The 24860-nt window shown below is 40.0% G+C and overlaps 1 protein-coding gene across 1 annotated transcript in view; it reads right to left on the minus strand.

Annotated features, from left to right (window-relative positions):
- The window catches only part of Herc2 (HECT and RLD domain containing E3 ubiquitin protein ligase 2), a 122917-nt gene extending 98856 nt beyond the window's left edge, over window positions 1-24061 (minus strand). The window contains exons 1-6 of the mRNA XM_090321759.1: window positions 23936-24061; window positions 23184-23284; window positions 14335-14449; window positions 7048-7185; window positions 3452-3671; window positions 1015-1115 (exon numbers count right to left, since the gene is read on the minus strand). Of these exons, the coding sequence (XP_090177885.1) occupies window positions 1015-1115; window positions 3452-3671; window positions 7048-7185; window positions 14335-14449; window positions 23184-23255 (646 nt within the window). The 5' untranslated portion in view covers window positions 23256-23284; window positions 23936-24061. The remainder of the gene's footprint in view (window positions 1-1014; window positions 1116-3451; window positions 3672-7047; window positions 7186-14334; window positions 14450-23183; window positions 23285-23935) is intronic.
- Window positions 24062-24860: the final 799 nt, after the last annotated feature.

Genomic DNA, 24860 nt, shown 5'->3' on the forward strand with positions numbered 1-24860 from the left:
AATCTAACACTGTCTCCAAAGTCCATTCACTAAAAGAGGATACTCTTAGGGGAAAAACACAAAGGCACAATGCCTATGTGCCTCTTTATATTTATAAAAATAATATAGATAGACAGACAGACAGATATAGATATACCAAAACAAACTCCAAACAACAAAAAAAGTCAATTCTTTATTTGATGGCTTTTACATCAGCAAAACAGATTGAAAATCTTTCATCTGAAATGCTTGAGAACAGAAAGGATTGGTGTTTTGGAGTATTATACTGAGACACACTGGACTTAAACTGAACACATATTTTTGTTTTTGTCAGTGGTGGGGCTTGAATTTAGGGCTCGGGCACTGTTCTTGAGTTCTTTCATTCAAGGCTAGCACTCTATCAACTTTGACCTACAGCACCACTTCTGAGTGGCCAATTGGTGATAAAAGAGTCTCATGGGGAGTTTTCTGGCTTCAAACTGCAGTCCTCAGATCTCAGCTTCCTGAGTAGCTAGTATTATAACCGTGAGCCACCTGAGCCTGACTCTGAACATAAATCTAGTTGTTTCACGTATTCTTTATGGAGTCTGGAGATATTTGATGCAATATTTTTAGTGTGCCTTCATATAGGATCATGTCAGTGGTCCAAGTTTTGGACTTTGGACCATTTTGGATTTCATATTTTCAGATTATGGAATACCTTTTTGTTCTAGAAATAAACAGGTGGTGAGGCATTCCACGGTGATGGTTTGTTAGAGAGGTCAATGTATCCCTCTCCCTACTAGGGACCGAATTCAGAGCGTCAATACTGCTAGGCAAGAGCTCTGTCACTTGAACCCTCAGTCCCACAATTTGGGATTTTTAGGCTCAGACCAAAAAGCCAATGGACTCAGCAGCCTCTTCTTTTAAAAATGAAGACTGTGAGGTGCTGAGATCAGCACATGGGACCAGACCACAGGCCTATGGTGGTAGAAACTGTGAAGCCCAATCTCCCCATACATCAGGCAAACAGATGGACAAACTATACACACATACCTGACCGCCAGGCCCTGCGTAAGAAGGCAAAGGCAAAGGAGAGCGCTGCTCGGGAACCAACTCTGGCAAGTCCTTCCACCCCTCTGCCAGAGGGCCGAGAACTGCAGACAACACATACAGATGGGAGGACCAGTCAATTAGAAGAATAGGAAAGCACTAAGATAAGTAATACTTGAAGAATTTGGACCACAGTGTGATCAATGGTCTTATTAAAATTTAATATCTATTTATTCTTAACACAAGCAACCTACAGTATAAAGATGGGGTAGATTTCTATTAAGTTTTATCTACACTAAATATGTAGATTTCAACACTAGAAAAAAAAATCTCAACTATGTTTCTTCATTAGGAACTTTAAGAGAAGTTAGAATATTCTCATGCCTTGATTCAAAACAAACCAAAAACACTTAAAAAAAATAAACTAGCCATGTGCCAGTGGTTAACGCCTGTAAACCTAGGTACTCAGGAGGCTCAGATATGAGGACTGTGGATGGAAGCCAGCTTAGGCGGTAGAAGACTCATTTCCAACAAGCCACCTAAAAACAGGGAGTGGAGCTGTGGGCCAAAGTGGTAGAAATAACAGAGAGCTAGCTTTGAGCAAGACTGCTTATAATGCCCATGCCCAAGTTCAAGCTCCCCCACTACCCCCACCACCCAAAAAAACAAACAAAAAACCTATGCCTTTCTGCTGACCTAGTATCTTCTCTCATTAAAAAAAAAATAAGTTAATATTCATTTGTATTAAAAGGAGCTTCACTGAAATATTTCCAAATATGCACTGGTCCCTTGGCTTAGTTCACTCTAAAACTGTATTCAAGTATGTTATCCTAACACAATTTCAATTAAATCTGTTAGCACTCTCCACTCTGAATACTGTATGTACTTTCCATGTGTTCTCTGGGGAGTGAGAGTCATTATAATAGCAACTTCTAACCTCAAAGGATTTAGTTCCACTTGGCAACCTAGCCTTTGGAGAATAAATCTGTTTGTTACATTTTGGAAAACCTGCAAATTTTATATAAGCCTCAACGGGATTAAGAGCTACTAGTTAATTCCTCAGAAGAAATGTGCTGATGTATTAGTAGATACCAACAAATTACAATGTGCTTAAGGATGAGGCTATAACTACATGGAAAGCACTGATATAGTATGGGCATCAAATGCCTGAAAGCATATCACAATAAAAGAGTATGAAAATTATGCTAGAAACTAAAACAAACAAAATGAAGCATCTAAACTAGTTAGGCACTAATCAGTGCATTCTGTCCCTACAAAATAGCAAGACAAAAAGATTATACTATTGTGATCGTATTTTCAAACCCAGTCTGGAGATGGTCTAAACCTTTGGCAATCTACTGTTACAGAAAGAAAATCTTCTTTCAAAGAATTACCTCATGGTCTCTTAATCTATGAGAAAACTGGCAAATCCATTCTAGAGATTATACAACAATACACAAACAGGAGAAGCAACAACAAAATTTCACAAAACAGGGCCGGGAGTTTGGCCTAGTGGTAAAGTGCTTGCCTAGCATGCACGAAGACCCGGGTTCGATTCCTTGGTACCACACACATAGAAAAAAGCCAGAAGTGGTGCTGAGGCTCAAGTGGTAGAGCTCTAGCCTTGAGAAAGTCCAAGGACAGTGCTCAGGCCCTGAGCTCAAGCCCAGGACTGGCAAAAAAAAAAAAAATAATTCACAAAATAATGAGACTAAACCGAAAAAAAATAAAAACTTTTCTAAGCAAAAGAACCTATTTTTGTTTTTTTCTGGTGCTGGGGTTTTGAACTTAGAACCTTGCCTATTAGGCAGGTACTCTACTACTAGAGCTTTATTTTTCAGATAGGACCTTGTGCTTTGTTACCTAAAGGTGGCCTCAGATAGCAATCTTCCTATTTGGCTTTGGTTTCCAGCATAGCTGAGATTACAGACATATGTCACTACACTCAGCTTTTTTTTTGTTTGTTTGTTTGCCAGTCATGAGTTTTGAGCTCAGGGCTTGAGCACTGTCCTTGGACTTTCTCAAGGCTAGAGCTCTACCACTTGAGCCTCAGCACCACTTCTGGCTTTTTTTTCCCTATATATGTGGTACCTAGGAATTGAACCTGGGTCTTCGTGCATGCTAGGCAAGCATTCTACCAGTAGGCCAAACTCCCAACCCTACCTTCAGCTTTTTAAGATCAGGTCTCACTAACCTTTGGCCCAGTCTGGCCTGAAACCACAATCTCATCTCTACCACTCAAGGAGGTAGAATTACAGGTATGTATCTCCACACTTGGCAAGAGCCCGATTTTATGGGTGTGTGTGTGTGGTAGTGGGATTTGTCCTCAGGGCCTCGTGCTGCTCAGCTGGTGTCACGCCACCAACACCACTTCTGGAGCCCAAGAGTCTGAATCTTACAAGGAACCATCAACAGTATTCGTTCCTCGTTTTATGATTACCTCTTTTTGTCCACAGGAGGCAGAGAAATGTTACTGCTTTTCCACTTCACTTTAACATTCTCTTGAAAAACGGTTCTATTCAAGGCAATGAAGTAGCGTTCTAGGATGACTAGCCTCTGCTTGAGTCTCAGGGCTGACAGGGTGGTGGTGGCTGATTGGACAGCCAGGGCTTGCTGTTCTTTAACCAGTACAGAAAGACATTCCTTCAGTTCATTCACATCTGGAAAACAAGGTAAGATGAGAAGAGAACCTGTCCATACTGTGGCCATGTTGTAATGCTAAGAAAATAGTTAATGATAGCAGGAAAGACCCAGGTGCCTCATACCTGCCCCCAGTTCTAAGCATCTTGCTGAGGCAATTGGCACAGCCAGAATCAGAAGTCAGACTACATATACAATTTGTGAGTGAGGGATCAGAGTCACAGAGTGATTTAGCAAACACACAAAGAAATACAGCATATGGGACCGGGAGTTTGGCCTAGTGATAGAGTGCTTGCCTAGCATGCACGAAGACCCAGGTTTGATTTCTTGGCTCCACATACATAGAAAAAAGCTGGAAGTGGTGCTGTGGCTCAAGGGTAGAATTCTGGCCTTGAGAAAAGTTCAAGGATAGTGGTTAGGCCCTGAGTTCAAGCCCCACAACTGGCAAAAAAAAAAAAAAAAAGAAAGAAATACAGCATATGATACAGTTTACTCAGCCTCAGTGGCATGCTGCCACTCTGTAAACATATACAAGTTGCATAAGGCAGGGCTGGGAGTTTGGCCTAGTGGTTAAAGTGCTTGCCTAGCATGCATGAAGACCCAGGTTCAATTCCTCGGAACCACATATAGAAAAAAGCCAGAAGTGGTGCTGAGGCTCAAGTGGTAGAGCTCTAGCCTTGAGAAAGTCCAAGGACAGTGCTCGGGCCCTGAGCTCAAGCCCAGGACTGGCAAAAAAAAAAAAAAAATATGCATAAGGCCCTGAGTTTGATCCCCATTCCTATAAAAGTTAAGTAAAAAAATGAACATACACAAAAACTATAAAGTTTAACTTCTCAGCAGGGCATTTTCTAGACACTGAGAAAAACTCTAGCCAACATATTGTTATGATCTAAATTAAAAATGCAAACAAGTTGGACACGGGCTCATATCTGTAATCCTAGCTACTCAGGAGGCTGAGTAAGGATTGCAGTTTGAAGCTAGTCGGGGCAGGAAAGTCGGTGAGACTTTATTTCCAATTAGCTTCCAGAAAACCAAAAGTGGTTCTGTGGCTCTAAGTGCATTGAGCAAGAAAACCAAAAACCAAAAACCAAAAAAACCAAAAAACAAACAAACAAAAAACCCCCCAACAACTCAGGGACAGGGCGAGGGCCTTGGTTCAAGTACCAACTGGAAACAAACAACAAACAAATAAAACACAAAGTTCCAATAAAATGACCCAGCATGATGCATCAAAGGAAATACATTTGTTGGGAATATTACAGAAGAGGAAAAGTGCTGGAGCCAGCCGGCAGTGAACCAGGATTCTGACCTTGGGGGTGAAGCCTGGGAAAAGAAGAAGAAGACAAAAAGAAGACAAGAAAAAAATGGGGACGGGAGGACTACAGCCCAACTCAGCAGCCCAAGACTCCAGCCTAAGCCGTGAGCTTAAGACTGTAGCACGGGCGGTTTATTTCAAGTTCCAATCTTAATACTTTTCTTAAAATCAGGAAACTGCCAGGGGTTTCATTCATACAAAACAGCAATCAAGTCTCAAATAGTTTAACTGAGAAGCGACTGACATAGCCCAAAGTCATCATGATATCAGTTTACTTCCTTGTGTACTCAATCGTGCAGGTCCAAGGTCACTGACCCCATACTCAGTCCCCAAACAGAAAAGTAAGTAGTAAGACTGTTTAAGGACTAAGTGATATTTCATTAGGCTTATTCTCTCTATGCCAATGTGTGTTTGAAATTTTCCACAGTAAAGATTATTTTTTTAACCAGTCAGAAGACAACAGAATGAAAATAATCCAAATGAAGGTAACATGAGTTATCTACAAATATAATTACAGTTGGAAAGTGAATTACTTTCTACACTAGCAGTGGACCCAGTGGTGAGAAGACAGTTTCCTTCCCTTCTATTTGTATTCTGTCTCCAATGATTATTGGTGATGAGGCCAACAGATCAGCCTCAAAGCTTTAGACTCTTACAGACAACCATAACATCCAACTTCCCTTAGATGAAATCATTAGTTTTCTGACCACCCATCAATTTATTTTATGTTTGTGTGTGTGTATGTACATATATACGTATGTACACATACATAGACACATATAACAAGGGAAAGCAGAGGTCTTTGAAGGTATTTAGAGAACTCAGCTACATAAAGGTATCAACAAAGTATACTAGACCAGGCCCAGAGTTCAAGCCCCATGACCCGCCCCCCTTCCCCGCACACACACACTCAAAATAGCCAGAATATGATCAATAATGCAGGACTCTAAGCATTCATACACTGTGCAAAGGAGGGTATTCTTAGGAGAGGAACACCAAGATGCAATGCCTATATGCGTCTGATCATAGAAGATATTTATTGAAATAAAAAAGGGATGGGGGAGCTCACCCGTGTAGTATATGCTTAGCATGTGCCAAGGCACTGGGTTCAATCCATAGCACACACAAAAAAACCCCAGTTTTGTACTGTTTTAAATATATCACACATTTTAAAAATACTAAGTAAGGTAAAATAAAAAGCAAAAATGTAAAAGGTGAATAACAGAAGAAATAATAATAAAGAATCTGTGCTACTCCAAAAATAATTATGACTTAAGACTTAAGTAGATAAAGAACATTTACATATGGCAGATACACATCAGAAAATACTCAGTATCATTAAATCAATTAGGGAAATATAGACCAAAACAATGAGATATCACTTCACACTCATAGGATAGTTATTTTTAAAAAGGAAATAACAAGTACTATCTAGGATATGGAGAAATTGGAACTCTTGTGCCATTCTGTCAGAATGAAAAATGATGTGGCCTACGTGAGAAACAGCTCAACTCTCCTTTGAAAAGTTAAAAATAGAATCATATTCGTTAACAACTCCTCTCCTCTGTAATACGTACAAATAATTATAAGCAGAGACACAAATAGACACTAGTAAACCAGTGTTTGTGGCAGCATTATTCACCAAAGACCCAAGTGGCTATCCACTAGTGAGGAACATTGGCCTGCAATTTAGCTTTAAGAGGAAATTCTGCAACAGGCCACAACACGGATGAACCCGGAAGACATGGTAAGTGAAGGAAGTCAGATGCAAGGGGACAAATATTGCATGATTCCTGGGACAGTCAAATGCTGTCACAAAAGTGGAATAGTGGTAGCACTGGTGGCAGTTTGGTAAGATGAAGAGTTTTAGAAACAAATGTAGTGACGTCGTCGAATCACAGTGTAAATGTCTTACTAATGTAAATAAACTGAATTTTTAAAATGTTTACAATGGCAAATTTTGTTATATATATATATGTATAATACAAACAATATATATATTACCACAATACCAAAAAAGTTAATTCCAGAAAATTCCATTAACATAAAGTCCATCTATGTTAGTCAAAAGGCCATCATACCTGGTTGCTTGCCCCATACCCAGCTCTCTAGGATTGATTTGGCCCTAAATGTAGGTATGGGGGTTTCTTCTTCATCCTTTTTCTCTTTGTCATTTAGATCTTCTTTCTTGGTTCCACTTTGGGCTTCAACACCATCATCTGGAAAATTAAAAATGTTTCATCCATCATTGCTTTTTAAATTTTTATTTATTTATTTTTATCAACACAAAAAGTCATTTCTTGGCGCCCCTCCCCCCATCTCTTTTGCGAGTCCTGGGGCTTAAAACCAGGACCTGAGCACTGTCCTTTGGCTTTCTCAAGGCTATAGCTCTACCACTTGACCCACAATACCTACCACTTCCACCTTTTTGTGTCTATGTGGTACTGAGGAATAGATCCTAGGGCTTGAAGCATGCCAGGCAAGCACTCAACCAATTAGGCCAAACTCTTGGCCCTCTGGGTCTCTTTGCAACTGTTTTTCCCAAAGTTATACACACATTATTAATGGAACATTTTGAAAAACATGAATTATAAGTTTAACGGGTTTGGGGTGATCTATTTAGTAATTAGTGACTATATGGTTTTATTAAAAGGGCCAATGTAAGATGGCCAGGGTGGTACATGCCTATAACCCCAGCTAAGTGGGAAGCCTAGAAAGATCAAGATAGGAGGCTGAGCCCAGGCAAAAACTACAGGGGAAAGAGGATGAGTGGGTGGGGATATTGCTGGCCTCAAGTGTTAGATCACCTACTCTGAGCTCAATACTGCCAAAGGAGAGGAGGGAGGCAAAGAAACTAACATCACTCAAATCCAAAAGATATCTTACAAAATATTTCATCCATTGGTTACTAGATTTCCCAACTCTGAAAGTTAGCATTTAGTATTTGCTTGCTTGAATTTCATACTAATTGCTTTACTCCACTTGTCAATTGTGTACATGAGAAGAAATGATTCAAAAATCATTTTTAACTGTACAATACCTCCTCCATTGACAAGTAAAAACAATGGCTATGCAATGAGGTCCAAGATCAAAAAAAAAGTTGAGAACAAGACCTCAGATCATGACCAATGTTCAGTTAATAACAACTGCCAATAACAATTCCTCTATAATCAGGAAAGAGAAGCCAAGTGCAGTAGGTCACACCTGTAAGTTGAGCTACTTGGAAAATGGAGATCAGAATGATCAATAGTTCAAGGGCAGTCTGGGCAATAAGTTAGGGGCACGTTACATCTCAGCAAATAATCTAGACAGGATTGCTCAAACCTACTACCCCAGCTATGAAGGATGTACAGATAGAAGAATCATAGTTAAAGACCCACCCAAGCAAAAAGGGTATGGTTCAAATAATAAGCACTCATCTCCTTGGTGCTAATAGTGTGTAATATAAGAACATTTGTATGTCTTGTGTTTGCTCCAATGACAGACTTGAATTTTCTAAATTCCCTAATTTTACCCATCAGGTAAATTGATATAACTTCTACATCATGTTTAAGATTGTGAAAAGTGTAAGATCACAGATTCCCCCTAAATGAATTATAAAATTTTAACAAACTTTTTTTTGTATCACCAAAGATCATGCTATTATTCTGTAGTCTATCTACTTAAAAGCCATGTTTCAGTCCCTTGTTAGCCTGATGACACTGATGCAATATTAAACTGAGTCATTAGTTAATCTGTGGTTTCTTGAGCAAGAATACAAACACACCTGCCACCAGGTCCACTGAAAAAAACACATACTCTTGCACATATGCGACACACACACATATACCTTTGTTTCACTGCAACTATAATGGCAGGAGACTCCTTATCTAGGTTAAAAGAATGTAGACCCAAGAGCCCAACTACAATATGCTCCATCTTTTTGAACTATAAATATATATACTTATACTTTTATAAATATGCACTTACATATTTAGATTAAATATACAAACACAGATTAAATATATATTATATATTAAATATTTACATATCATCTATCTGTCTTATCTTTGCTCTAAATCTTCGCTCCTACAGCAAACAGGCTAAACATGAGTGCTCACAACTATACTCCCATTTAGATCTTTAATTTTTTTTTTCCACTCCTGGGGCTTGAGCTCAGGGCCTGGACATTGGTACTTGAGCCTTCCTCAAAGCTAGCACCTCTAACACTGGAGCCAAAGCACCACTTCCAGCTTTTTCTGTATATGAGATACTGAGGAATCGAACCCAGGGCTTCATGCATGCTAGGCAAGCACTCTACCATTAGGCCACGTCTCTGGCCCTAATTTTTTTTTCTTAATTTTGGTTTTTTTAGTAGTAGTAGAGTGAGAACTCAAGTCTCAGGCTTGCTAAGGTAGACAGGCACTCTTATCACTTGAGCCACACCTTGACCTCCTACTGTTTTTGTTGGTTCTATATTTTTCTTTTGAAGTTATTTTTCCAATAGGGTAGTATTTTTTGTGGAGTTTTTTTTTGTTTGTTTTTGTTTTTTGCATGGTTTTCTTTGGCTTGGGCTGATCTTGGCCCATGAGACTCCAATCTGTTTCTCCTTCACAGTTAGGACTATAGACATGAGATTATAGATGTAAATAGCTCAGTATGAGAGCTAGTCATCAGAACAAACACAGAGGTCATTAGAGGAGGGGAATTTGCTCCTGACTGTCAAGCAGAGGGGCAAGGGTAAAGACTTAGTTACAAAATGCCTGATGCACACGTGGGTGTGGAAAGTGTAGCGTGCCCAGAGAGGGCACAGACTGTGCAACTTTCTCCATCCTCACACTCCGTGTATGTCTTCATCTGTCTGTTCCTACCTGCATATTCTAAAGGTAGAATAAACACATGTGTCTTTCCTCAGAGTCATTTTAGCTGGTTGCCAAACCTGAAGGTCGTGTTCAGAAAACCTGGCAAGTCTTTGGGTCAGGGAGAAGGGAATGGTTTGGGAAGCCCATTTGCAGCTATTTCCTAAAGTGAATGTAGTCTTGCAGGAGGACTAAACCCTGACACATTGTGGGAAGCATGCTCTCTGAGGTCTGTGCTCACTGAGAGTGTGAATGTCTAAACGCAGATTGAACTGTATATGCCTACAAAACTGGTCTGTGGGGAAAAAGCAGATTTGGTGGGTGGGCCATTATCTTTCATTTAAATAAAGAGTTGCAATTAATATTGATGGCTGAGATTAAGTTATAAAAAGAATGATAGCAGAGAAATACAAATATGAATGCAAGTCAGTAATGTTAGCTTTAGACAAAAATGTCTGACTAACCGTGACGAAATAAGATGGTAAGAAATAAAAACGAGCAGAATTAGGAAACTGTTAAAAACCATTGCTTTGATTTACAACACTTGCAAAGGTATGTTAAAAATGGTAACACTGATCAGTTTTCAAAAGGATAGTAAGCCTGTCCCTTCTATCCAAAAGGCAAGGAGACATCTTAGATGTCTCTAGACATCATCCAGCCTGGTCTTGGCTGCGTCAGCCTCTTCTAGCAGCTTCTGGATTCTATTTTCCCAGGATCAGAGTGAAAATTCTGCCATGGTATCTTTAGACTTGAATGGTCTTTAGGATAACACTGGCTCCTACATCATAGAATTCATGCCTTCATGCTCACAAGAAAGAAGGCCTAAAACTTAAATCAGGTATGGTGAGATGTGCATTATTTCCTCATCAGCTTACTGTTGTGGCTGTCCTTTGAATTGGCCTATGACTCAAGACCACAATAGAGGAAGAACTGTAAAATCAAAACGGGGAAAAATCAATCTTCCCCAGATGATCTTTGCATGTGTATAATCTACTTAAGCAAACAAGTGAGTTTTCCAGATGGCAGTAGCAGCTTGGAGACAGGTTCAGACATCAATGTCTTGCCAAATTCTTCTCACATAGTGGGTCCTGACCCCTTCCATAGGCCCTAATTGCCTCAGTGGGCTCTGAACAAGTGCTCAGAAGAGCTAAGAATTCAACCTTGCTGAAAATTTTATTGTGTTTGTTTGGATAGTATTGGGACACTTCATCACTTTGCCAGACTTCAGTGTTACCTGCTTCCTTCCAATACTTACACACCAGAGGCCTTGGGGTGTAAGCTAAAGGCCACACACAAACAGCACCAATTTCAGAGCCACAGAGGGACTGTTAATCCTGTAGGGAACTGACTCCAGAGACAAGCAAGGGATCTAGCGGAAGCTGACATCACTACTTATAACTGACACAAGAAGGACGGAAGGTGGACTACAAAAGGTAGACTACTAAAACTTTCCAGAAAGTTCTCAAGATGCAAAACAGTGAAAAAACATTAGGAGGACAAAAAGTAGATGAAGAAAATGCAACTGTGCTTGTTTTAGAATACAGTAAATACATTTTCATTATTCTGTTTTCTAATCAGTGCACAAGAAAACTCTTTTCCTTTCTTTTGGTCTCTCTCAAAGCAATAGACCAGGCCCGTGCAAGAGAAGCAAGGCATTCTTCGAGTGCATAGCATCGGCACAACTTGGAAACATGTTCAAAAGGCAAATGCAAAGCTCACCCCCAAACTCTTTTCTTTTTTTTGAAATTATTTATTTTATGTGCAGGAAGCAACTTTCCTTTCTTTTTTTAATATATTTTTTATTGTAATTAATAGAAGGGTTACATGATATTTGCCAGATAGAAGGTGCATTAATTCACATACACTGATACCCTTTCACATGTCTTGGTCCCCATTTCCCTCCCCCCACCCCCACCCCTCATCTTGTTTTCTCCCCTTCCCTATCCAATTTCAAATAACCAAATACAAATATATCCGATATATCAGGTAACAAAGTGAGATACTGTAACAATATGAGATAACCAAGGGACAGCAAAAGAGATGAGAGGTAACGTAGTACCTTAAGGACAACAATCACTCATTATATGGCTTTTGTTTCTATATCCTAGAGGTCCTTTCATTTAGTGTCATACTATATGGCCTTATATATCAAGGTTTTGCTCTATTGCAAATCTCTGCTAGGAGAGCCCAAGGTTTCTACTGATTATGACAAATGAGGGAAACCATTGAGCCTAAGTTCCTTTGAGTCTGGCTTACTTCACTTACTATGATCTTTTCTAAGTCTTTCCATTTCCTAACAAATGGGGCAATGTCATTCTTTGTGACAGCAGCATAGAATTCCATTGTGTACAAATACCACATCTTGTTGATCCATTCATCAACTGAGGAACATGAATCAGAACTCTTTAAGGCTAGATCCAATGGCTCATACTTGTAAACCCAGCTACCCAGGAGGTGATCAGGACTATTACAGTTTGAGGCTGATCCAGACAAAAAGTTACCGAGGCTTAATCTCACTCAACCAAGAAGCCAGGCAGGTGTGATAGTATAAGCCTATAATCCCAGCTGCAAGGGAAACTAAGGTAAAAAGATCAAGAGATGGAGATAAGAAGGTCAAGGTTTGAGTCAAAAATTTTTGACTCTGTTAAAATACACCTAAAACAAAAGGGGTCCAGGGCTGGGCTCAACTGAGTTCCAGAACTAAAGCCCCTGAGTTCAAACCCAAGCACTACACATGAATGAACCTATTATTAAAAAGCATTTTCTAATAATAAAAAATACCTATTATGTCACACTTAAAATAGAAACTTTTCTGGACACCAGGGGCTCACATCTGTAATCCTAACTACTCAGGAGGATGAGATCTGAAGATCATGGTTCACAGAAGCCTAGGAAGAAAAGTTCTCCATATGCTACCACTGATTAACTGGCAAAATAGTTGGACTGAAGGCATGAGTCAAGTGGTAGAAAGCTGGCTGTGAGCTACAAAGCTAAGCGAAAGCCTCTGAATTCAATCCCTGGTACCAGTGAGTGTGTGCCTACACACACACATACACCCAATAGAAACTTTTAACTGAATGTCAAAAAATAATTAACAATGTCTTTTGTTTTCTAGTCACATGATTTTTAAAAGAACAAAGACCAAGAAGCATTTATCAAATGTAATTTATAAAAGGCTGCTGAGTATAATTGGCTCACACCTATAACCCTGCTTACTCAGGAGGCTGAGATCTGAAGACTGTATTGAAGCCAGGATAGGGAGCAAAGTCTGAGAGACTTTTAGGTTTGGACCCAGTCTTGGGGCTAGAATTCTGGGCCTGGGCACTGTCTCTGAGTGCTTTTGGCTCTAGGCTAGTGCTCTATCACTTGAGCCACAGCATCAGTGATTAAATGGATATAAGAGTCTCATGGACTTTTCTGTCTGAGCTGGCTTTGAATTACAATCCTCAGATCTCAGCCTCTTGAGTAGTCAGGATTACAGGCATGAACCACCAGCACTTGGAAGAAAGTCTTTTATCTCCAATTATCTACCAAACACTGGATGTGGAGGTGTGCCTCAAATTGCAAATCAAAAACTTGAGCAAAAAAGCTGGATAGTGCCTTGGCCTTGAGTTCAAGACTTAGTACCAGCATTAATTGAATAAGTACATAAATAAATAACTGCATATCCATACTTTTGAATTCATAGAATGGACACAAAAAACTGTGGAACCCTGTAATGAACAGACCCCCACAGTGGTTGGGGAGGGTCTCACAATCACTAACTGTATTCATCTCTGCTATTCTGTATTTATACACAAACTGCCACATAAATACAAAAGGAAAAAACAATTCACTTTGCTAGACATTGTAACCAAAGAGATACATTAATACTTTTTCTTGTGTATTGTATATATTTCCTTTTTCGTGTGTGTACCAATACTGGGGTGTATCACCTAAGCCACAGCTCTGTTCCTGGCTCTCTTGGTAGTTAAATGGAGATAAAGTATCACAGACTTCCCTGCTTCAGGCTGGCTTCAATCAAAGAGTATAGGCATGAGCCATGGTGCCTAGCACCCAGAAGCCAGCACGCTTTCACATAACAATAATCAATACTTAGCACATGTCTATAAATCTAGCACTTGGGAGGTAAAGGGACAAAGATCATGAATTCAAGGTCAGGATAGTCTACATAGTGAATTCCAAGCTAGCCTGAGCTACATAAAAAGACTATGTGTCAAAAAATAAAAATAAAAAAAGGCAAAACAAGATCTGCTTCAAAACTTAAAGGAGGAAAGTAATAACTTCCTTTAAGCTGTACACTAGGTAGAAAATGGACCACTACAAATGCAAGGGGCTGATTTTATAATGAAAATGCATCAGTGCGCATAAGCAATGAAATCTGGGCAATGTGGAATATCAAGTAACATCTTAGACAACCATCACTAAACAAAATACAAAACTTCAGAGAACTGTACTGCTCAAAAGTCCTATTTGTATAGCATTTCACAAAATTTCTATTAAAAAAAATACTAGTTTAAAAGTGCTTACCTTTTCTAGGAGGGAGCTCTCCGTTTTGGGCTAATTCTGTCCCAGTATACACAATTTCTCCATCTTTAACCATTTCATTCCACAGGCCACAGAGCCCATCTCTCGTGAATGCAAGCTGGCAATGACAAATAGATAAACTCAGAGAGTGCTCATACTTACATTTGAACTCTCAAAGGAAGACATGAGGAAAATTCCTGCTTCCTCTTGTTTTATTCAATTATTCAGTAACTATTCATCCAAAGATTTATTCAAAAATAAATAACATTCAACGAAGGTCATCCAACACAGAAAGGTAAAAAGGGTAAAGTGAGTAACATTGTATACACAGTTGGGAGGCAAGGGGGAGTACAGAGATTAGAACTCAGGGCTTCTCATTTCTGGGCAAAACTCTACTACTTAAACCACTCCTTCAGGCCTGTTTGGGGGTGTTTGGGGCTGGTTATTTGGAGATGAGAGCATAGCAAAATTTTCTGGTCTAGAACTTGTCCTCTTCCAGATCTCAGCTTCCTGAGTAACACCAGATGAGAGCTCTCCCTGTCTTCTAAGATTCCACATGACACATAACACACAATACTTGTTTTTCAGGCTTATTTTCCTTATTATAATGACTTCCACTTTCACCCATTTTCATGTCAATGACATGACTTGAGATCTTCCTCAAAGCTAATACTATATGTGTGTATAAATAATATAGGTATATATAACCAAGCTCACATTCACACACTTTCTTCCATTCATCTATGGATAGTCACAAGCCTGAGTAGATGACTAGGCTTTTGTGACTAGTACAATGACACATGGTTGTGCAGTAACTACTGAATGTTGCCTTTGATTCCTTTAGACATATACCCAGGATTAGTATAGCTAGATCCTATTGTAGTTTTACTTTTAGATTTTTAGTGTTTTGTGGAACCTCCATACATCTTTCCATAGTGGTGGATTAATTTATATTCCAACCCAAGTATGTAAGGGTTTCTTTTTTTCTTTCACAATGACCAAAGTGGGCAAATCTCAAGGCAGATGTTTTTGTTCACTAGGGAAGCACTCTGCCACTTCAGTAACACCCCCAATCTCTTTGCTGTAGTTTATCTTCCAGATTGGGCCTCCCTATCTGAAAGGATATTGCCAGGAATCAGTCTTGGACTATGACCCTTCTACCATCACCTGCCAGGTAGCTGAGAATACTGGCATGAACCACCAGACCCAGCTTATTTGTAAAGCAAAAAAAAATTTTAACTTTTTATAAAGCAAAAAAAAATTTAACTTTTCACAAAGGCCAGCTTCAAACTTCAGTTTTCCTGCTTCTTGCCTCCAAAGAAGCTAGGATAAGAGGAATTGTCATGTTCAACTCAATTTAGTTTTGTTTTCATTTTCTGTCCATCCTGGGGCTTGACCTTGAAGCATGGGTTCTATCCCTGAGCTTTTCTTCTCTAGGCTAGCTCTACTACTTGAGTCATAGCTCTACTTTGGAGCCTTTTTGGGGGAGGTTAATTGGCCCTAAGAGTCTCACAGACTTTCCTGCCTAGGCTGGCTTCAAACTATGATCCTCAGATCTGAGCCTCCTGAATATCTAGGATTATAGGCATGCACTACCAGTGCCTAGCTTAATTCAATTTTTATTTCCATTTCCTTAATCGCTAAAGATGACAATTTTTTTTAACTATTTGTCTTTCTTCATAGGAAAAGTATCTGTCCCATTCATTTGCCCATTGTTTATTAGATTATTGATTTTCTTGGTGTTTAACGTTTTCATTGTTTACATATTCTGAAAATTAATGTTGTGTCAGACCATTGCTGGCAAAGCTTATTTCCTATTCAGTAAGCTGTCTCTATTATTCCCTTTGTGGTACAGGAACTATTTCTATTAGAATCCAAGTAAAACCTACTTGCCTCTGCTTTCATCTTGAAGGTTTTTTCCATGTTGTCTTAGAGCAGTTTCAAAAAAGTCTCACCAAGGTATTTGATCCATGTTCAAATTATTCTTATGTAGGATCAGAGATAGTGATTTAGTGTCAGTTATCTGAATGTGGGTATCCAGTTTTCCCAGCACTACTTATAAAAAGAGATGATCTTTTTATCAATGTATGTCTTCAAAATAGGATTTTTTTTAACCTTTGTGGAAAATCAGACAGCTATGGATATATGCATTTACCTCTGGATGTTTTATTCCCCTCCATTGGTCCACGCATCTGTTGCTTTTACAAGTACTATCCTGTTTTTATTACTATGATTCTGAGATATAATCTGAAGTAGGGTAACTGCTATATTCCCAGACCCCCAGTATTGATTGTGTGTGTGTGCAAACTGCTTGGCTATTTGCTATTCTCTGTGCCTCCTTTTATGAAATATACAAGAAAAAAAAAACAACTAAAAATGAATACCAGTAACTACCTGCACAATGACATTGAGAGGACATGGAGGGAAGCAAGATTATGAAAATTATATCATAAAAAGGCAAATCTAGCTAGGCACCATGGCTCAGGCTTATAATCTTACTCAGGAGGTTGAGATCTGAGGATCAAGGTTTGAAATCAGCTCAGTCAGGAAAGTTATTGAGACTCTTATCTCGAAATAGCAGAAGCCAGAAGTGGAGCTGTGACTCAAGGGGAGAGTGCTAGACTTGAATAAAGGAATCTCAGGGAGAGTGCCGAGGCCGCACCAATTAAAGATCAAGTACCAGTACACACTCAAAAAAAGCAAACCAAAAAGTAGTCAACAAGCAAAGAATCTCTATTTATCAAAAAGAAGCCTCTTCTGAACCACACATTAGGAGAATATATTGTAAAGGGAAAAAAAATCAAACTTTTTAATTGGTCTTACTGATGATAATCCTAATACTGATAATTAACAAGGCCTGAGTATAATTCAATGACACTTTATGTTCTGACCCTTTAAGCACTTGTGGAATCTAACTTTTTTTTTTTTTTTGACAGTTCTGGGGCTTGAGATCTGAGCTTGGCGCTGTCTCTGAGCTCCTTTTTGTTCAAGGATAGTGCTCTTTCACTTCAGCCATAGCTCCATTTCCCATTTTCTGGTGGCTAGTTGGAGATGAGTCTCACAGACTTTCCTGCATGGAGCGGCTTTCAACATGGATCCTCATATCTCAGCCTCCTGAGAAGCTAGGATTACAGGCATGATCCACCAGCAACCAACTGTAGTCTAAACTTAGGTTTAACTTTATGTTTAATGATAGTCTTAGCCCTATGTGATTGATAGCCATTCAGCTGCCCAAGTATCTTTCTCTACTCGATTCCTCAGAAAGGTAACAATATCTCCTAAGTTATTACTCATGATGAGTTTTGTTTTTCCCCTGAAAAGTCTCTTTGGTTGGAACACAACTTCCTTAACTATTTTCCTTTTCTTGGATGCATGAAGTATGTAATTCAGTTTTCTTCCACATAAATAAAGCATTGTTGTTGAAATCTGATGCAAAATTCACTTCCTTCCCCTTGTAACTATTATTAGGGGTTTTCCAAACACCAAAAGCTAAAAGTTCTTTGAAAAAGACAAACAAGGTTGACTCAACTCTGCAAGGCTATTCCAAACCAAAGAGAAGACATGAACAGCCAGAAATCATCTTATGTCCTGAGTAGCTAGGAAGATAGGTATGATCCAGTACCCAGTGGTACTGGGGACTGAACTCAAGGGCTTACACTTACTAAGCATGTGCCCTACTGCTGAATCTTGCCTCCAGCTCTTTTTACTTAGTAAACTTTTGGATAGGATCTGGCATTCCTTGCCTCTGATACCTGGACCATAATCCTCCTAATTTTATGTTTTCTACCTTAACTGGAGTGACCCCCAGTTTCATCCAATGAGATGGAGTCTTGCCTGAAATCTCCCAGAGCCATCATGCTCCCGATCACAGTTTCTGTGTAGCTAAGATGGCAGACACACACAACTGTGAGGAGCTATTGGTGTAAAGAGGGTCTCAGGTATTTGCCTGGGGCAAAATGTTTTTAAGAAGGGAAAACTAGAGGCTCTCAATTGAAGAAATGAATACACACTCAAGGACACTTAAAATTCCCTTTGATGCAAGGATAGCAGTTCAAGGTTAGCCCAGGCAAGACTATCTTTAATCAGCTAGCAAGTGTGTGGTACATGTCTGTGATTCCAAATACACAGGAGGACATAAATAGGAAAAAAGAGGCATAAGGTCAGCTCTATACAAAAACATAATATCCTACCTGAAATATTTAAAGCAAAGAAGTATTCAGGGTGTGTCTCAAGTAGAACAACTCTGGTCTATCAAGTTTAAACCCCAACACTACCAAGAGAAAAACGAACTGAAAACTAATTAAAGTACAATGGTGGAAATCAGAAAGAAGAAATAGGATATATAGAAAGAATATCCACTACAGAGAGGACTATAAAATTACAATATTGTAAATGGACAGCTAGAAAGTGCTAATTCTGAATTGGAAAACATTGTCTTTTAGGGAGCAGAATATTGGGGTTTGGACTCAGGACCTCAAGCTTGCTAAACAGGTACTTTATCTCTTGAATCACTATGCCAGGTCCTTTTAGTGTTGTTTATTTTTAAGATAGGATCTGGCTTTTCACCAGGCCAACCTGGACTGGGAGCCTCCTATGTGTGCATCCCTTTGATGCAAGGATGACAGGCGGGCACAGCTGTATCCAGCCAGTGTACTTCTCATGCAGCTTAGAGTGACAAGGTACGTGCCAGTGTGCTCAGCCATTAGTTGAAATGGAATCTTATCAACTTTTTGCCTAGGCTGGCCTTGAACCTTGATGACTCCATCTCTGCCTCTCAAGTAGCTAGGATTACAGGTCTGAACAAACATGTCTAGCCATCACTATTTCACTATCGATTCGATTATGGCATGATAAAAGTTACACAAAGCTATCAATTGCTCTTATTTCCCGTGCTGCAAAGTTTGGTGCTGAAAAAATGGCTTCAGCTGAAGAGATATGATTACTGAGCAAGCACAGTAAAGGTTTCTGTCTTTGGGTTTGCTTCTTAAACTGAAAAGGCAGAGTCAAGTTTCATCTGAAGATATTTTTAATATCAGAACAGGGACATCCAAATTAATAATGCCACATAATGTTCTGAACTAACCTTACAAAGTGTCACAGATAGTAATTCCAAACCTTTAATCATGGAATTTTTACAAACAACAACAACAACAAAAATTCTATACCTGCATACGGGAATAGCACATTTTAGAATCTAATCCTAAATTCAAGTTTCTCACATTTTATTTCAACATTATCCAGTCCACTCAAGACAATTTACCAAATGTTCATGCTTAAACCTTTGAAATCTACTTATATTTGTAAAACTAAGGAGCCAATTTTAAAAGCTTACTTTCATGCTTAATCATTTTAAATTGGTAATTAGGAAAATAAATAAATAAGGCAAATAAATGGTTCTCAAAAAGTATGACTACTGATATACTCAAGGAGTTCAAAGGGACCTTGAAGACATGATGATGAGCAAACAAAGCTAAACTCACAAGGTTGCCAACCATATGATCAATCCTCTCACAGTAACAAAAGTGTAGGGATGGAGAACACATCAGAGTTGCCAGGGTTACATACTAATGAGGAGGCAGTGTGTGTGAATGAAGAGGGAAACACCAGGGAGATGTTTCAGTGATGAAACAGTTTTGTAACTCTTGGTGGTGGTTGTGCCATTCTGATATCAACTGATTGGTCTTTATATTCTATCAAAGTTAAAATACAACCATTCTGGGGGCTGGTCAAAGAGTACACCATGAACTTTCTACTTTCTTTGCCAACTTCCTGTGAATCTATTATTTCAAAATAAAATGTTAAAAATATTGCTTTGTGCCTATCTGATTTCATAGGCCACTTCAAAGAACCCGAAAATAGAAACTGTAAGAAATTCATCTGAGCTTAGCTTATGCAAGAAAGATTAGGGTAACTCCCGTTTTGGATCCATGCTCAAAGACACACCCTTCCACTTGCCCCAAGATTGGTGAATAAATAAGTTTTATGAATAAAAAGATTTTAAGGCATTATGTACTACTTTTTTTATAGTTCCCCTTCTTTAACTGAACTTTTGGATCCAACCATATCAGGTGGTGCTTTTGCTCTATGAATAAAAATAGTCTTGTGGCTAACAACTCTTTAGCTCTGTTTCATTGCATTCAAAATAGTGGAGGAAAACATGCTGATCCACATAGAAATTAGAAAAAAAAAGTGTTGAAGATTGAGACAGAATGTATACTACAAAGTAAGAGATGTCTAGAATACAATAGGCACTCCACTAGAACTTAGTTGCAGGATCCTAGACTTAATGGGTCTTTACATAAAGAACATATACATATGCATATACACTTACACTAGACACACACACACTCATATCTTTCTATGTATTCACACATTTGTCACATGTTTATTTAGCAGATGTCATTTCTGTTTCCAATACAATACTCCAGGAGACCTAACTTAACAAGATAAGAGTAAAACCTATCAGCACAAGGTTAGTTGCTGTAATGTGTGTCTGCAAAAACCCAAAGACTAAAAAACGACATCTAATTCTGTAGGATAAAACAACATTCATTTCACACATTCAAAAAGCAAGGTTGGAGAAACTATATAAAATAAATCTTTTGTTTTCCCATACTAAATAACTGCAATTATTTGTAACATATTTTCCTCTGGTATACCTACTATATTCATAATCTAGTTTCTTTATCATTTGGAAGACTTCTGAATCATAACTAAAACGTCTAAGAAGAATCAAATATTGGTATCACAAATAAGTCTTTAAAAAAGCAAGGGTTCTATGATGTTTTATCAGAGATAGTAAGTTCATGATTAAACTGGTTTTAGATCAAGACACTAGAAGACCTATTAACAATTATTCCTTATTGAATACTGATAAAAACTTCAACAAACAAGTTCACTAAAATATAGATATCAATATAAAAATAAGTCAAGCCAGAAGGTAGCAGCTCATTCCTGTAATCCTAGCTACTCAAGAGGCTGGGATCTGAGGATCATCGTACAAGCACGAGACTCATCTCCAATTAGACATCAAAAAGCCAGAAGTAGAACTGTGGCTCAAGTAGCAGAGTGCTAGTCTTGAGCAAAAAAACTCAAAGAAAGTGCCCAGGTCTTGAATTCAAGTACCAGGGACCAGCACAACAACAACAAAAAAGTCTAAAAAAGTTTGCTTGCATTTCAAGATTTCAGAAATAATTACTCATCTCTTACTCTTGTAGAAAAGATAAAATCAGTGACAGATAAACAACACTTGGCTCTTATAACTACTGGCACTTAACACCTATTTTAAAAATCAAAGTATAATTAGGAGGTAATAGCATCTGACAATAACATATCTCTGATCAACTATTCCACAGACTCCTGAAGAACTACGTAAGACTATTATAAAAGGTAGATTATTTCACAAATATTTAAACACATACATTCTACAAAATATTTCAGACACTCCTTTTCCCTAGTAATATGGAATTCCAAAAGCAGTTTTCCAAAGCCTTTCACATATGAAACTAGCTTAGAGACAAAAGTCATACAGAAAAATATAACTCATTTTTATTTGATCATTTCCTGAAGAACTTGCAATTATCTTATAAAACATTTGAGTCTAAAACATTTACTCATGTTCCTGATGTAAAAAAATCTAAGCAATCTTCTTAACATCTGTCACAAAAATAAGCCAGCCACCAGTGGTTCATGTATGTAATCCTAGCTACTCAAGGGGCTGAAATCTGAGGATCTGAGGATCAGAGTTTGAAGCCAGCCTGGACAAGAAAGCAGTCTGTGTGACTGTTATATTCAGTTAACCTGAAAAAAGCTGACAGAGTCAAGGTGTGACTCCAGGGGTAGAGCACCAGCCTTATGTGAAAAAGCTAAGGACAATGCTCAGGTCCTGAGTTCAAGCCCCAGAACTGGCACATAGTATAGATAGAGTAGATGGATGAGATAGATAGTAGATAGACAGACAGACATGATAGAGACAATCTCCCAACAGTTCAACTGAGCTAAGTCATCTCTCCAGAAACAAACACAAGCACTCATCATAAACACTTCAAGCATCATAAGCACTTCAAGCACATAAGCACATCATAATCACCTCAAGCATGGTTGGCAGATCATCTCAAAAACTATCTGTAAGACAAGGCTGGAGGTGTGGCTCAAACGGCATAATGTATGCCTAACAATCTCAGCAACCTCAAGACCCTGGGTTCAAACCACAGTACCGAAAAAGAACAAAAAAGTAAACAAGAAACAAACAATAGTTACTTAGTCACCTTTATGAGGGATACACACTTATCATAGAAAAGATGAAACATTTTGCATAACTAGATTGCAAGTTTCATATATTTAAAAATAACTTAGAATGCAAGGCAATCTACAAAAAGGGACCTAGCATCACTGGTATACTTGACTTTAAAAGAAATAAACCTGCTGGCACCTAAGTCTAATTCTAGCAGTTTAGGAGGCTGAGATCTGAGTGTTGCAGTTCAAAGCCAGTCTCCAGAAAGTCCCGGAGACTCTTTTCTCCAATAAACTACAACAAACAAACAACCCAAGCAAACAAAAAGCCAGAAGTGGTACATTGGCTCAGGTGGTAGAACACTAGCCTTAAGCAATAAAGATCAAGGACAACTCCCAGGCTCTGAGTTCAAACCTCAAGATCAGGACAGTTACTCCCCCCCCCCACACCACCCAAAGAAAAGAAAAGTAAACCTGCTTCTCTAATATTGCAAAATCGAATTTGCATCCGCTTATAAATCTCGGGGGGGAGATGAGGGGGGAGAATAGCCCTAACTAAACAAATATGGAGGTAGGAATACACAAAGGAAAAAAAAAACAAAAAAAACCGCAAACCCCACCTGTATATCTGTTTTCAACCATTTGGAGTCAAGTCGAGCCTGGGCAGCCAGACAGAACGACTCAGAGGGCATTTTCGTTTAGCGTCCTCTTCGTTAAGGGCCTGCAAGTAAAACAAAAATGTTAAAGGTCCATAGCTTTTTAAAACATTTTTTTTTTCCCCACAGACCCTCCTGCACGGTTTGATGCAGGAGGGTGGGGGGGGAGAGAAGTGGAGTGGAGGGCTGGGGGAGGGGAGTGAGAAGAGCAGAATACAGGAAAAGATGAGAGCGAGCAAAAAAAGAGGAGGGGGAAAAAAAAAGGAAAAGCCCCTTTCAAGAGATGAAGATTCGCCCGGTTTTTTTTTTTTTTTTTTTTTTTGCCAACACAGCGATGAGCCCTGGCGACTGGACGGTCCCCGGAGACCGAAGCACAATGTGACCCCCTTCCCTGACATCCCCAGAGGGACCTCCACAAGCGCGTCTGGAAAGCCGGCCGCCCAGCACTTCAACCACAAATGACACCAGCTCTGCACCTGCCGATCGACCCTGCCCTGGATCCCCGCGCCGGGCGGGAAACAAATCCTCCCCCCTACCCTCCCTCCGAACAGTCACCGCTGCGGAGACAGCCCCCAACAAGAATCACTTCGCCGTGGGAGACACAGACAAGCGAGACGGCGCCTCGGGCGGGCCGCGCAGGCCCCGGGCCCGCCGCCGCGCCAACGCCCACCGCCCCCCGCTCCGCAGCCCCCAGCTCCGGGGCCCGCACCCCTCACCTCCTCCCCGCCCGCAATCCCGGCGGCTTAGACTCCAGCACCCGACGCGCAGCGGCCCCGCAGCCTCGCCCCGCCAGCGTGCGGGAACAGACTCCAGCCGCTGCCGGCTCCAGCCGCCGCCAGCGATCCCGGTGCCTCTCTGGGCCTTAGGGGCTGGCTGACTTGAGGGAGGGGAGGGGGAAACTGCTGTTCAACCAATCACAATGAGGCTGCTCCCCAAGTCCACCCAATAGGAAACAGGATCCCTCCTTCGCTCCTCCCAGCTTTCCTGCTTCCTTCTAAACCTCTCATCTTCCTTTCTGGGAGCTCAGCCTCTGTGTCCAAGGACCAATCGGAGGTGCTGGGAGGCGGGATTTCCCCCCACGTACGCATGCACGCACGCTCGCAAGCGAGGCAGCCAGACTCGCCGGGTAGCCGGTCTCTCTTCCAAGCTCTCCCGGGTCGGCTGCTGGGCTGGTGGGTGGCAGGTCTGACTTCCCCGGGGGAAGCCATCTCCACTCCGGAGGCTTCCCCCGGCCTCCAGGAACCACGGAGCGAGTCGCCATACTTGTGTGTGGCACTGCCCCTTAGCTTTTCCCCACCGGCCCGGCGCGCGACCACTTGAGCCACAGCTCTGCTTTCGGCTTCGCGGTGGTGAATTGGATTTAAGACTCTTCAGGGACTTCCTCTGGCCCAGCTGCCTTCGAACAGGCATCGCTACCACGACCGGCGTGAGCCCAACTTTAAAAAAAAAAATTCTTAATGTTTTCTTTAATTTTTAATTCTTTACAGGATCCAGATAGAATTAAACTATAAACCCACCAGAACATCATCTCCAGACACCCGGGAATGAAACACCACACATCTCAGTAATCCATTGGTTAAGGGAAACATAGCGTAGACGGAATGTTAGGTTAACTGAGGTTGTAACTCTAGTAGAAGTTGA

The sequence above is a fragment of the Megascapheus bottae genome, chromosome 30, assembly GCF_031878675.1.
Source record: "Megascapheus bottae isolate mThoBot1 chromosome 30, mThoBot2.hap1, whole genome shotgun sequence".
Lineage (NCBI taxonomy): Eukaryota > Metazoa > Chordata > Mammalia > Rodentia > Geomyidae > Megascapheus > Megascapheus bottae.